Source organism: Falco rusticolus, chromosome 9 (assembly GCF_015220075.1).
Source record: "Falco rusticolus isolate bFalRus1 chromosome 9, bFalRus1.pri, whole genome shotgun sequence".
Taxonomy (NCBI): domain Eukaryota; kingdom Metazoa; phylum Chordata; class Aves; order Falconiformes; family Falconidae; genus Falco; species Falco rusticolus.
The window spans coordinates 46,008,226-46,022,870 of record NC_051195.1 but is presented as its reverse complement, the minus strand read 5'-3'; the positions used below and the strand labels follow the sequence as shown (position 1 = coordinate 46,022,870).

General features: G+C 45.7%; 1 protein-coding gene across 4 annotated transcripts in view; it reads right to left on the bottom strand.

Moving 5' to 3' along the window:
- EXD3 (exonuclease 3'-5' domain containing 3) overlaps positions 1–14,645 on the bottom strand; it is a 290,827-nt gene that overhangs the window by 136,463 nt on the left and 139,719 nt on the right. For all 4 annotated transcript variants that reach the window (XM_037400486.1, XM_037400487.1, XM_037400484.1 and 1 more), the window contains exons 13-18: positions 10,403–10,541; positions 9,841–10,054; positions 9,005–9,114; positions 7,682–7,892; positions 6,409–6,575; positions 3,852–4,019 (exon numbers count right to left, since the gene is read on the bottom strand). In XM_037400486.1, the coding sequence (XP_037256383.1) occupies positions 3,852–4,019; positions 6,409–6,575; positions 7,682–7,892; positions 9,005–9,114; positions 9,841–10,054; positions 10,403–10,541 (1,009 nt within the window). The remainder of the gene's footprint in view (positions 1–3,851; positions 4,020–6,408; positions 6,576–7,681; positions 7,893–9,004; positions 9,115–9,840; positions 10,055–10,402; positions 10,542–14,645) is intronic.

Here is a 14,645-nt window from a genome sequence, read left to right as displayed (position 1 = left end):
CTTCTCTTCAGCATTCCTGAAAACTACAACCTGTACAGAGTTACTGCATGGTTTCGTGATGTGGTCTTAAGTATCACACCAAAACCACTGCCAATTTCATTTCCTAATGTAGACCTATTTGTGTCAAGGTCTCCCATGAAAGACATTCTCCTCTTGCTGTCCAAACATCAAAAGCAGAGTCTTGATCTTAAAGGCAGAAGAGTTCTTCATCCGTCCTCTGTGAATTTACACTGCAGACTGATGGGGAGGTAAAAAGACAAGCAAACCTGAAGAACATCGTTTACATCAAAAATATGGAAAAAGACATTCAAAGCTGAGACAACATCAGAGATTAGATTCCCCCATTACATGATGCTCTGCTTACTGCAGTATTAGAAATCCCCTTTGTGTCCCATGGCTCCAAACAAGTCCAGTGCAATTTAGATCCAGATGCACATTGCTCTAACTGGCTCCTGAGATCCATCCTGGATCAAGCCTGGCCCTCCTCTCCGACTCACTGGTTCACCTGGAGTTTTGGGGAAAGTAGGTGTAACCTTGAAAGGGAACATTCTACACCATGGGAGCTGCAGGAAGCCAGTTCTACCAGCCTTCTGGTTATTATCACACTTCAAAAGATAGTTTTTGCCTTGATAGGTTTGCCTTGGCATGCAAATTATTCTTAGAGATGAGGATAATTTTGAAGACCAAGAGCACAGTCCATTAAAAAAATAAAACCAACCAACCCACAACTCAGTGGAAGGGGCTCTGAGATTCCAACAAGCCTCTCCTTAAAAATTAGTGACCTAAGAAAGTACGAAAATTTTCTTATAAGTTTCTGCTCCATCCTGAAGCACAACACTGCAAGATCTGTTGTAGTCACTTCAGGCTGGTGAGTGATCCTTTAAGGTTAGTATGAGAAGCATCCCACTGCTCTACCTGATTCTGCAAAATTACAGAGAAAAGAGGAACACCCACTGAAACTTGCCTATCTCCTTCCAATTATCCACCTAGAAGGCATAAAAGATAGGTTTAAGATTCTCTGCAAGGAGAAGTTTGCAGAAGACAAGCTGGAAGACCTGGCTAGAAAACACAACAGGCATAGGAGGTGATTCAAGTAAAGAAAAATGTATCAGCTTGAAATAACACGTTGCTTATAGGAAAAAGGACCAATGCAAAGGGTGGCTGACTCCAGTAGTGGCACCTGCACACAGAAGGATGCTGTGTAAGACTGACCGAATCTCTGCGTTCTTTACCAGATGGAGGCATTCTTTTACCTTGGGATGGAGCCACGAGCCCCCGGTGAGGAACGGCTGGATGCATACAGCCCTTCTCCCAAGAGAGGCCTCCCTGTTGTGCCACACAGGCAGCCAGGCTTGGGTCAGCCTGGGCCACCACCCAAAGCCCTCCAGAAGGGCCTCCTACCCGAGGTGCAGGACTGGAGCAGTGCTGCCAGGCAAGGACATGTTTCAGGGAAAGCATGTGGTGAATCCCCCCTGGCTCTCAATGCACAGGCTGCTAAAGTCAGGTAAAGGAGCTCATCTGGTCCAGCACATCTGGTACACATTTTATTCCCCAGCTGCATACCTGCTTTGCCAAACACTTGCATGCATAGTGCTACAGCAGCTGGGATATAAACGTAACACGGTGAAAATGTTACTGCCACCCCAGTGAATGAGAAGACTTGGGAAATGTGACACAGCACCCTTACTGGGGCACAGAGCTGCTCTTCCCAGACTGGCTGGTGCTCATGAACAGAGGGTAAAATGTTTTTGTAAGGATGGACTGTGAGCTCTTTGCCTTCAATAGGAGGACAGATTTAACCAGATAAATTTTCAGTATGAATTTCTACTATTTTTCCATTTTTAAAGATTTCCTGTGTCTGCACTTATGACAGGTAACTTTTAATCAGTCACTTCTCCAGTCAAGTCCTAATTAAATGGCACCATGAAATACACAGAATGCAAACCAGTGTCATCTTGCAGCATCTAAATATGGACAAATGAGGGGATACACTGACTCGTGGTGTCAGAGGTCCTGCTCTCACAGGCTGGCAGATCTGAGATTGCAGATCTGGGATGATAAACTCGCCATGACAACTGTTGGCCAAGATAAAACATTTAGCCAATAATAGCAGCACCACACAAAGCAGTACACAGGACACAGACTTCACATTTAGCCTGGGAATGGGGTTTCTCAAACCGATCACTGCCACATGCATTAGTCTAAAAGGAAAAATATAAAAAAATCCATAGCTGCCCAAACACAACCTACAAAGCTCTAAGATTTTTAAGTTTGATCCCAAATAATAAAGGGTGAATGACAAGACTCATCTGCCTACCAACACTTGAAGTCACTTTAACAAGCAACAGGAATGATAACAATAAGGAGCAAATGCCAGGTGATTCAGGAGTTCTTGACACAAGGAGATGTACACTATGATTGATAAATCATTTTAGTGAAATGACTTTAATGAAGACCAAACACTAATTCTGTACATACTTATGTGTTCCTGGTGACACTAGTTTTGAATCTGTGTTGTGCTAACACCCACACCGTCTACCCTGTATTCAGTGATGAGGATCCAAACCTTTCTCCTGGCCTTTGCAATAACATTTCCAAGTTTTTGGGCATAGGGTGGTCAAGATTCAACTTCTACTAAATCAGGACTAGCCAGATATAAGGCAGGGTGGGAGGAGTCTATCTTTATCTTTGATTATCCAAGCACAGATCAAAGGCCTGCAATACAGTAACACTCCAAGGGCTTTTGATAGTGAAAGGATGTTTGTCCGGTCACCATAGAGAAAGCAATGTAAAACATCCTGTCCAGAGCACGATAAGGTATCAGGATGAGAAGCGGAGACGGGGCTCTGGGGGAGGCAGTGAGAACTAGTTTGTTTAAATGACTTGTGTAAGTTTGGCAGAGATGAGATATTAATTATTTCTGCAGAAGTTTGAGCCTGCCCAGGATTCAGGCCAAGCAGACATCTGAAGAGGAAACATCCTGTGCACCAGGCCGGGCGATCAGTGCACATTTGATAGCAACACACTGTGTGGGCTGGATATCTCCCTTTCTGGCATAGTAGAAATATGTCTGAAATGAAGAAGCATGTGTCTCTTCTCTGAGAGGCAGAGGGTCAAAGTTGTTATGTGAGTCCAGATCAATGTTCATTGTCCCCATGTATGTTAGAGATTCTTCCTTTTCCAAATGTTTCACTGCAAATTGTGGCTGATCACCTTTGAGCCATCTCACAAAGTGGTAGCCAGCTAGGATGCTACATGGCAATTTATTATGGAAATCTTCCATTTCATATTGAACAGCCATCTTTTGACTGTGGTTCTGCTCGACTGACCCAGGCACAAGGCAGGAAAATGACTTCCCTGTAAGCCCAAACTGAAGTCCATTAGAAACCTAAATAAATGTTGGGTTCCTTTCACTGAATTTTCTCTTGGTGTAAACACCCACTGCCTCCCCATCAAAGACACTTGAGACTGCAGGTCACATCTTTACACTCTGCTTGCATTCTCCTAATGACTTGAAATATCCCAGCTGTCAATGACAACACACAGACACAAGTAAGATTTGAGGTCACAGCACTCTGCTCACCTCCTCTCTCCTGGAACTGGAGAACCAAGCCCATACATTACTGTAGGGACCAGCTAACAACAGCTGCCATGTGGCACAGCTTCTTGGACTGAACCAGAGACCTGGGTCTTAGCATGGGCACAGAAGGAAGCACGTGCTGAGCAGCTCCTGCCAAACCGCTGCCTGTTCGGTGTCACTAACCAGTGTGGCTATACAGTAAGCAGCAGGCCTTCCCCAAGGAGCGCAGTTGGGACCTATAAACATACATGCACGCATGTGCGTGACTAACCTCAGCAGCTTTCCTGTGGTCATCCTCATTCTCCAGCATCCGGACATCCACACCAAGGCAGCGAAGATAGCGCCCGAGGCCTTGCAGCATGTTATCGCAGACCACACTGAACTCCTTTGGGGAGATGGGAGCAGCGGGACATGAGGTCTCCTTGGATCCTTCACATTGCTACAGAAAGGCAAGAGGTCCGTAAGCAGAACAGAAGGCTGATTTCCAGTACATTTGTGTTTTGCTTCTCTGCACTCACCCACCTTGGCAAATCCAGCCATCCCCCTCCACCTGTATTATAACTTCCCCCATGCTTTGCAACACCTCTAGCTCCTCCTTCACGTCCTTTCTACATCGCCCACCTACCACTTGGGCAGGAGGCAGCACAGATGGGGTTAACTCTGAATTAACCGTTCATTCACTGGCCAGCTGGCCACCCAAACTGGGGATCTGCAGCTTTTCCCTGGAGAAATGCCAGCCTGGCCGTCTATGCTCTACACAGACATCCATTTTCACAAAGCCACAAACACAAAGTCCAAGGCTGCTATTCCCCTACCAAATTAGACTGCAATTAATATACATGTGCCAAAGTTATGATGTGGGAAGGGAATCTGACAGAGGGAGACACAGGTAGACAAAGCAACCACGTCAGCTTCATTATCTTCAGAAGTTTAAAAATAGGCAGTGCCTGAATTTTGTTTATTTTATTTCAAATGGCTGCTGCTGGGGGAGTTCCTGCAGTTGGAGACTGTCGTTGGGAGGCTCCCAGAAGTACAATAGCTAAATTCATGGAGAAGGGAAGTCATTAAGGAACCTCCAACTTTCAGCTTTTGCCTCCAGGAACCTGAATCAGCTGGGATAACTGAGGGATGCAGCCACCACCTGTGCAGGGCTACACTGTCTTCGGAAGCAGACAGGTGCTGCAGTGTTGCAGATTTGCTCTGCAGGAGCCGACTCAGGCCTGGAACTGCTGTGGCACAGTGTGCAGGTACACGTGGGCTGACCACAAGAACAACTCAGATCTGAGAGCTCCATCCGTGCCATGCTGCACCTCCCAGAAGCTGGCACGTGCACTCAAAGCTCTGCAGCACTGGGTAGGCTGGACTGTCACCAGCTCCTCCAAGGACCTGGGTGGGTGCAGCTGTGCCCCAAGACATCAGACTGCTGTGATAAGGGATCAAGCTGACCCTTCAGTGCTGAAGTACTTGGAAGACACTAACCCTGTGCTGCTGCTTCTGTTCAAACAGATGTAAAGGAGCAGCAGCTGGCTCTTAGCTAGTGTTTATTCAATGGCCAGCAATGTCATATGTAGCTTTTTTCTCACATTTCATGCCAGCAGAGAGAAAAAAAGCTTATAAAGGAGAATGGTGTCATTAGCCCCACTTCAGATAGTGGACCAGGAAACACTGGGAAAGAGAGCTTGGAGTCACGCAAGATGCAGAGTCAGGAGAAGTCTGCTTTTTTGAGTCCCAGTCCAGGTTTTACCAACTACCTCTCTGTTAATGAATCCGACTGTACGGAACACAAAGATGACCTGTGAGTTCACAAGGTAATTCAAGCCTGAAGTACTTACTTTTCCCATCTCTACAGAAGCCAGTCAGATCTGCTGTAACATACAATATTCCCATGAACGCAGAGTGCTTAGGAAATTACTGAGAAGCTTTGTGTTTTACTGTCGAAGACTAACAGGATACTGTACATTTACACCCAGTTGATAAAGAGGATCCTGAAAAGGTGGCTACGATCAATAGCCTCTCAGTCCAACCATGGAAGGTAGTACTGATTTCAGGAGCTAAATACACATTTGGGACTTACACAGAAGGATACATAGCCATAGTGAGTCTTCTCAGTTAATAAACAAAACTTTTTTCTGCTCATGTTTTCATAGGTGCATAAACAACTGGATGGTTGCATTTTGAAAGTAAACCTTTTGAAACAGTCACGTTCCAAGATATTTAAGCAGAGTCACACAGCTCCAGGTTACAGCTGGTGGAGTTTTTAAGGCTCTGCCACAACACAGATTGCAGGGCAAGGCCAGTCATGCAGTACGTAGTGGTGAGCAGGGAGAGAGAAAAGCCATCAGCAGAGACTTTTTTGATGGATTGTTTGTCTTTAATTTTGCAGACTTCTGCTCCAGACACAATAAAGGAGGCATTTCCAATGTGAAACCAAAGTGTAGAAGCTCAGTTAAAAGCAAAAGTAAGGACCATGAGAGTTCTGAAACCTCACTGATGCAACACCTAGGCCACAGAGTTCAAACCCACACCACTGAGGAAATGTGGAAGGAGCATTTCTACCAGCAAGGCTAGCTGGATTCTGCTATACAGATCTGCACCAACATTTTGTGAATATAAATGATCCTGAAATAGCAGGGAAAGCTGAACCAAGGCACGCGAAGGAGAAAGCGTATCCTACCAGTAACGGGGAGGGGCGAAGATGTTTGCTGCAATAGTCCTGAGACCAGACTAAAGCATGCCATGCATAGCTAATAGTATGACTGAGAGGCAAGGCAACATATGATTTGCAGGGGTCTTGAGCAACATGCAGCTCTTTGAAGATGTTTACAAACCTGTCCAGAAGGTGAAGGTGCTTCTTGTTTATTCAGCTGCTTCTCTGCCCTGAGTTTTACGCTCGGTTTTCCCACCAGACTCTCAGTCAGGTCTGAACTCAAACCAAAGCTTGCTGGATCCTTACAGAGTTTCTCATAGATCTCCAGCAAACAGTATGCATCTGAAGCTGAAAACAAGGGAATATGAGCCTCAGCTGGTTTCATTCAAAAGCAGAACAGAGGCTTTCCTGATGCAAGGAAGAGCCTTCACCTTTGCAAATGCCACTGCACGCTAACAACCTGTGAAGCACCAACTGACTAATGTCACAGCCTGCACCCTTTTACTGATTCAGTGAGCATCGTGACCTAACACATGATCACAGAGTCAAGGCCGAGGAGCTCAAAATGCTGTCTGACTCTAACATAATGCAAATTGTAGTGTGCCTGTTCAAACCACCATGTAAGATAGCTTCAGCCAACCCATTTTACTCTCCATTGTTACTGAGCAGTGGCTTGCCCACAGTTTATTACCGCATCTCAGCTAAGGGAAGGTAACTTCCCCATTAGATGCAATATCTTAAAAAGTAATAACTGAGTTGTTTGCAATCACCTGCCCACACGCACTGCCATGCCATGCGGCTTCTGTTCCTTGCAACGGGAACTGTCTAAGTCTCCAAGCCAGTTTTACAAGTCCTGGTGATTAACTTTTGTGGGAACTGTGTCAGCTTCAAGGATAGCTGAACTTCACAAAGGGTTGGTTTGCTTCAGTAGATTGTCCTTTGATGCCCCGGGAAAAGATTTAGACCCAGACTTCTGACTCTGGGGTAATCAGCAATAAACTCCGCTGGTCCCTGCACAGTACCAATTCTGTGCTGCAGTTTCTGACACCACATCTACCCATTTTTAACCCTGCTCTAACAAACAATTCATTATGACAAATGAACACAGCACTTGTTTCCCAGAAGGGCTGTGAAATGAGGCAGAAGGAAGTGGACTTTCTTCTTCTCAGTTACTGAGAGGAATTTCCACTGAGGTGATGTTTCATCAGAAAAAATCTGCAAAGCACAGGAATTCTTTCATAAGGGAAATAATGAATCACTGGACAGTTTAAACTTCAACCATTAAAGCCATGTCCACAAAAGGGCAAACATAACATGTGCTTGCTCCTCTGAACAGGAACTAATCTACAAAGCCACTTTCTTCATTTGATACTTAACAATTTTCCTGGTGACAGAGGACAGACAAACACAGCTTGTAATGGACAATCTGTAGCACTTTGCCACAGTGACCAGACCTGCATAGAGGATCTGTTCCTCCCGGAGAGGCCGCTTCTCCCAGTTAGACAGCTGCTCTGTTTTATCTAGAGGTTTTCCCAGCACATGTTGCACCAAGAGGCTGAGTCCCTTCTCCAGCTGCCTGAAGCCTCTATCCTCGTAGCTCTGCTCTGGGGACAGCACACTGCCCTTCTGGCCGCCCTTCTTCCAGTCAACGGAGCTCTTCTGCAGCTGATGGAAAGAAAAAGATATAAACCACATGGTTATAAAACAACTTCTGCAACAGCTCCTATTCCAGTGGGTGCGGCCATGCAGCAACCCTATCATTTTTATCTCTTGCCTGGCATACTGAATCCCGTTGTCTCAGACAAGGGCTGGGATGGCATTAGATATGTACAGCGTCTGGTTATTTGTTTAACAAACACGCTTGCTGGAAAGAAATCTGTTCCATAGCCAGGGAAGGGAAAAAAGTGCATTGTTGCACAGCACTGCGTTGGAGCAGTGGGGCTGTGACTGTGACTCCTCAATGGTTTGCAGGGTGCTCAGCCATACTGGAGGCAGTTAGGGACCAACTCAGTAAAAGAACAGCAGTGGTAGTTCAGTGACTTTCTTCTCCTAGTTCCACTGAGAAAAGGTATTCCTGTAACACACTGGGCAATGGCCTTTCTGCAGTTGCCATTTCTCAGGTTAAACTGCAGATCCTGCAGCGCTTCCCAGGTTAAAGTATCAGTCCCAAAGATCTGGGTTCACCCCAACCCACAGCCTTAGACACACTCTGTAAATTTTACCCATTAAAATGGTTGTCCTTAACAATTCTGCAGACTGCTAAAAGCTACTGTGTGCAAACCCAGAGGCAGCTGTACTTCAGCTGAACAGAAATTCCTGCGTGGAATCCAGCAGCAGCCCCCCTATGAGCATTATGAGTTCTCTACAAATCATTAACTCCATAATATCTGCTTCAGTACTGCATGATCTTGGTATTTCAGAACTTCTCCAAGAATCTACTCTTACCGAGTTCAAGTATGACTTGTACTCAGCAACTTTGTCCTGGATGAATGGAGCTACACCTCCATTTCAATTGCTTTTCCATAGCTTTGTAAAGGCTGTGAAAAAAGTGACTAGCATATCAAGCTCCAGCTTTTTAGTAGATGAAAACTAAATGCTTCTGTCTTTACAGAATCACATTACCCCCAATACCACAAAGTGGAAAAGGTCTATTTGCTCATTTAGCCATCTCCCTGCCAATACAGGATACAAAAAGACAATGCTGTGAATTCACAGCAGCTATCTACGAACACATGCAGAAGACACAGTTTTCCCTATCTCCATGTGTTCATACTTACTTGTTTGTCTACTGTGAGTAGGTCCACCACACCTTGCGCTTTCTTATCCATGTCTTTCAAAGCAGAGCATGTGGCTGCAAGGCTGCTAAGGTCTCCAGACATCCCATAACCTAGAGAAAAAAAAATAATTGCAAATCACACAGACAGGAAAACTCAAATCATGGCTAATGCACCACAGCTTTTTCCAGTTCAGAGTCAAAATGCTGACAATATATGTATAAACATTGGTGGAAGGACTGTTCAGACAGGGAACGAGGCAGGCTTCCATCTCTCCTGTTCCTAAGAGATACTCTTGCAGATAAAAATTAGGGGAGAAGAGGCAGCTGAAAAATGCTGCGTTTAAGATCAACTTACTTAAAATCTGCTAGGTCAGTGAAAGGCAGTTATGAATTTGCCCTTGAACTCCACGTTTAACAACTCCTGCCAAAAGCCTCCAAATACAATCTAAAACCAGTAGTAAGGTGGAGAGCACTGGTGTCCAGCACAGCAGCTTTGGGATAGGGCCAGCAAATCCAGAAAGCTCTGGATGGCAGACTCCCCTAGACCACTGAAGGCTAAGTGCAGCTCAGGGTTTAGCAGGGAACTAAGAATCCCAAAACCAAGGAGGTAGACTAAATCAGAAATTTTGAGTGTGACCTGAAACGGGGAGACATTTCTATCATTCCTAGCTACACTGGTCACCCTGCTTCCTGGCATGGCAGTATGTGAATACTCAGGGCTACAAAAACTGGTTCCATGATAAGTGGTTTTAGGGAATGACAACCCCAAGAGGATCTAGGAATTACACAAAAAAAGCTGTGTAGAGACCCGAGACGGGGAGAAGAGATGCATGTTACCTAGTTTAGTGATGGCTGCATCTGAATAAAGCATCTGGATGAAACGAGGAAGCTTCTCCTTCTCACCCTCCGCCTCAGCTTGCTCAAGGAGCCGTGGCAAGTCAAGCAGGAACACTTCATCCTTCAGAGCGATTTGAAGGAGGGAGACACGGGGCTTGCCGATCATGCCGAATGAAGGCCTCCACTCCATGTCAATGCCCACAACCTGCCCAGGCTGCAACACGGACAAAAGCCTTCTTCACTCAGAGACTGTCTATACTTCAAAGTAGCTTGGACAGTCCCTATCCAGAACACAAGCATTTCCCTTCCAGCAACAGCATCTCTTAGCTAGTGTGCAAACTGCTACAGAGACAGTACACCCGAATTACCCCTGCGGGGACCTCTCCTGGTACTACAATTCCCAACACATTCCCCAATTCACACAAGCCTAAGGGAAGTGGCTGTTCTTGACTTGGGGAGGGAGACGTTTGATGGCTGTGGCTCACACACAACCCTGAGTACCTGCCTGCTACAGAGTTTCTGCTTCTTGACACTGCAAATTAAATACCAGAGTAACACTCACCCGCAGCACCTTTTCCCAGCACTGCAGTGTCTCCTCCCATGTCTGCAGGAAGTGAATATTTGCCCGTGGAATAGGGAGCTGGTAATAGTCCTTCTTCTTACTCTCTCCATCATTATCTAGTTTTGCAGCCTCTTCTACCCTGCATAAAATTAGACGCAACAGCTTGAAGCCACGCAATGAGAGGAAATCCTGGATTAGAGGAACATCAGGAAGTCTTAAGCCCCTTATTTCACCATGGCCCTCCACTTCCCCGTGCCACTCAACTTGTTCTCTTACTCTCTCTTTCCTCGCTTCCCCTGTAATCTCAGCCTCTTTCACCTTGACTCATCTTCTCTTTTTCATCTTATCACAGAGACGGCAGCTCAACACACTCGCCACTGTACCCACTGCAGAGAACACCCAAACCAAAACACTCGCTGAAGTCAAGAGTCCCAAGCCCTATTTTCAGCGCTTAGCTCTCTTTCCCAGAACTGATGCAACTTGGATGACAAAGTTGGGCAGCTGTTTCCACATTCAGAGATAACACATTTTAGATTTACTGCTTTTTGCCCTTGAGGTTAACATGGCAGTCTGCTAGTTCCCACAGCGTAATACATAACAGAGAATTCAGCTCTGACCAGCACAGTGTCCAAACAGGAGCTTCACACTTCCCCACATAATCTGGCTCAGACTCTTGGACTGCTTCACTGTACGATCACTACCAACTGGGAACAGGTAAATCTGCCTCATCATTTTATAGTGCAATGGCTTGGGAAGGCTTCATGGATCTCCCTGATGCTACCCAGATTCTTCTCCATCCCCTTCCCTGTAAAATATCCACAGGGTTGCACAAGGGCATTTGTTCTACATTGCACAGGGATGAAAAGAGAAAAGTTCAGAAATAAAGTTTCAAAACCTTCTATACTTAGAGAAAAACAGCCAGCTAAATCCACAAACCAATTGCCTTGCTTGTGGTACTCCCTCCATTTGGGTTTCAGATGGCACCACATAGAGAAATTCAGTATCTGTGTATTAATATCCTGGGAATGTTGGAAGATGCCTGCAGAAATGAGCTAATTGATTTCCTACAACAGGATCTTACACAGCACATTTTCTTTTCAAAATGCAGCAGTCTCTCGAAATGGCCTTGTAACTGAAAGGTCAGCATATTGCTGTGGTGTCTCAGCCAGATGATGCAACCAGAGGAAAGAAACTAATAAAAAATATCCAGCTATTTTGGACGTATCACAAATTTCTGGATAGCCTCTTTCCCATAGAGACTTGAAATGGTTTATTATTTGAGAAACTATTTACTAACCTTATGTTTAGGGGACTGTGTGACTAATTTTGTAGCATAGCAGCTTTCACTGTACAAACACTCTTTTCTGTGGGTTTGTGTGCATGGGGAAGTCAATATTTGTGTAAAATATTTAGTGAAGGTGTGCAGTCTCAGGTCTCCAGCAATATTCTCACCTGCAGAGTACAGGAGCTGTGTGTGCTGTGACCAGTGGCAGAGATGATGTCATTTATATGCTGGTACCACCTTGTCCTCTACAGTGTGAACACCCTCTCTGGGAACCTGCTGCTTTGTTAGCTCAATAAATAAGGCAGACAGACCATTTTATTAGGTTCCATGGCTCTGCTGATTTTATAGCAGCTACTGCAGCAGGTATCATGACTGGATGAGTAAACTGGGGCACAAAAGGTTTTATTCAACTGTCACAACTCATACTGAACATCAGAGCACATCCCAACCGGCATGCCTTCACTCCATCTGTACGCGGCACAGGATTCTCAGAGCACAGAGATGTAGTGATTTTTTTTTTCTCTCTTTCTAGATGCACAGAGTCTGCAGCTAAGTCACACTTCTGTTAACCACCCCTTTGTGTTTTGAGCGATTACCTCTTGTGCAAAAACCTTCTGCCTCCCAACTGGCAGCTGACACAGCAGGGAGGAGGACGGCGGCTCCAGCAATGCATCAGAGCTAAGCAGAAGCATGTCCTAGACTGACAAGAGTTTCCTGTGCTCCAAGAAAGCCACGTACCCTCTGGAGAAGTGGGCCTTTGCAGAGTGTTTCGAGGGTGATTACATCTGTGTCATACTTCCTGAGGTTACATGGGGCTTGAGGATGAACCAGTGCAGATCTTCACAAGCAGAAAGATCAGACCCATGAAGCTCAGCACACAAACTGTTCAAAACCATCTGGTAAGACCCTCCTCAAATCATCAGCAGTAAAAAATAATACACTGTGCTCTTATTCACCTCCTACGTAATTCAAATGATTTTTAGTTATGAAAGCTGTAGTTTTTACAAAAACATCTCTTCCAGGAGATGGAAATTTGCTGTAAATGTTGAAGATGGCAAACCTGACGATAAACCTGTTAGAGCAAATAACCTTGCTCAGTCTCAGGCTTGGTCTTCTTAAAATGGTCTCCCTATCCCCTAGCGAGGTGTCAGCATTAACCAGGCAGCCACTGACAGATCCTAACTGTTAGCTGGAGTTCAGAATTCTGACATACGACACCAGCAGGGAAATGCTGCACTAAGAACATAAGGTAAAAGGGAGCACCCAAACCATCTCCATACCACTGCACATTCTGCAGTAACAGGAGGAAGCCCCAAACCACGCAAGGCAGCAGGTGAGCATGGGCATGCAGGCTCGTGCAATGGCCATGCCAAGAGAGACCCTGCCTCTGCTTCTTACACCAACAGCACGGCACTGAAAGTGTCCAGCTTCCTACCCAGGGAGCTGTGATCATCAACTTTCTGCTGGTTTTATTCCTCCCATCATCAGCTCCTCCTGGACACTGTTCATTTCAAATCAGATTCAGATTTCCATCATATACACTGAGAAGTTCAGCTCTATATAGGAAGTTACTCCCTCACGTTACAGGCTTCAAGGGCTATGTTTGCAGGATGCTGAAGATACGGGCTATCAGCTTGCACAAAGTTGTAAATATTTACCTCTCAGGAGTGGTCAGGATTTTCCCACAAACTTTCCTCTAATCTCACCTGGCTTCTGATCTAGAAACACCAATCTCCATGCTAAAAAAAACCCCAACACATCTCACCAGTGAGGGTGAGAGAGACACATCAGGCAAGTGGTGCCAAGTCCAGTCAAGACCAACACCTTGGAATACGGTGACTGATGTGTGCAACAATGGAGGAGTCCTGAGGAACCTCAAAATTATCACTGCTTCTTCTCTTCTGTTTTTGACAAAAGCCTTGACTCTACCTGGAAACAGGAGATTGCTCCTGGAATGACAGCAAGGCTCTGAGCTATGCTGTGCTCCAACCACACAGCCCAGACAGCTCTCCTGCATTTGCATTGCACATTCAGGGATAAGTCCTCTTCTGTGCACAGAATCCAATTAGATGAATTCCTGCACATGAATGAGCGGAGAAAATAGTGCTTGATTGTAGCAGGCCAGCAAGGTGACTTCGTAATTACTCTGAGCCCAAGGACTGTGGTAGCCCGCAGCCTTGCAGGAGTTTGGCTCATGAACACCCGTGGACACAGAGGCTACCGGCTGTGCTGCTGGGACTGCCAGCCAGAGCTCACCCAGCCCCGTTCCAGACCTCCTGGGCAGTCCTGGGTGAGATCCTAACAGGACCCTCCTGCAGTATCATCTGCAAACTGCAGTTCCTCAAGACTTGCAGTTGCCTGCCTATGTGCAGGCCTTTCTGCTGGGGAAAAAAAAAAAAAAAAAGGTTTACAAAAAAGTGCCAAACACGGCTATCTCTGAATAACTCAAACATCCTGTGGACAGAGTCACTGAAGTATGGCAGATACACCATCACTCACGTGAGTATAAAAGTGAATTACTGAGGCTCAGCAAATCATTTCCATTGAGTAATTTTTTCAAATACAACTTTTCTTAACTCCATACAGCATAAATGAACAACTGCCTGAGATACTGCTGCATGAAGAGGATGATCTTGGGGCATTTTCTTGAAGAGACACAGCACAGAATACCCAGAACCAGAACGACAGAGCTCTGGTACTTGTCCTGATCTAGCTTGCTGTGAGGATCAGACAGCTCCTAACGGTTTAGGTGGCTGTATGTGCCCTCCGAGGTTTTGAGCCTCTTCTCAACTTCACGCAGCTTTTTCTACACACTGCATGGAACCTGGCCATCCTCTCCCCTCCACCCTTCCCATCTGCTCCTCCTACACCAGCAGGTTCACAGAGATCCTTGACTGGGGTGTTTGCACAGTTCTGTGCACTTGAAACCAAGGAGTTGTAAGAACCCTTCTTAATATA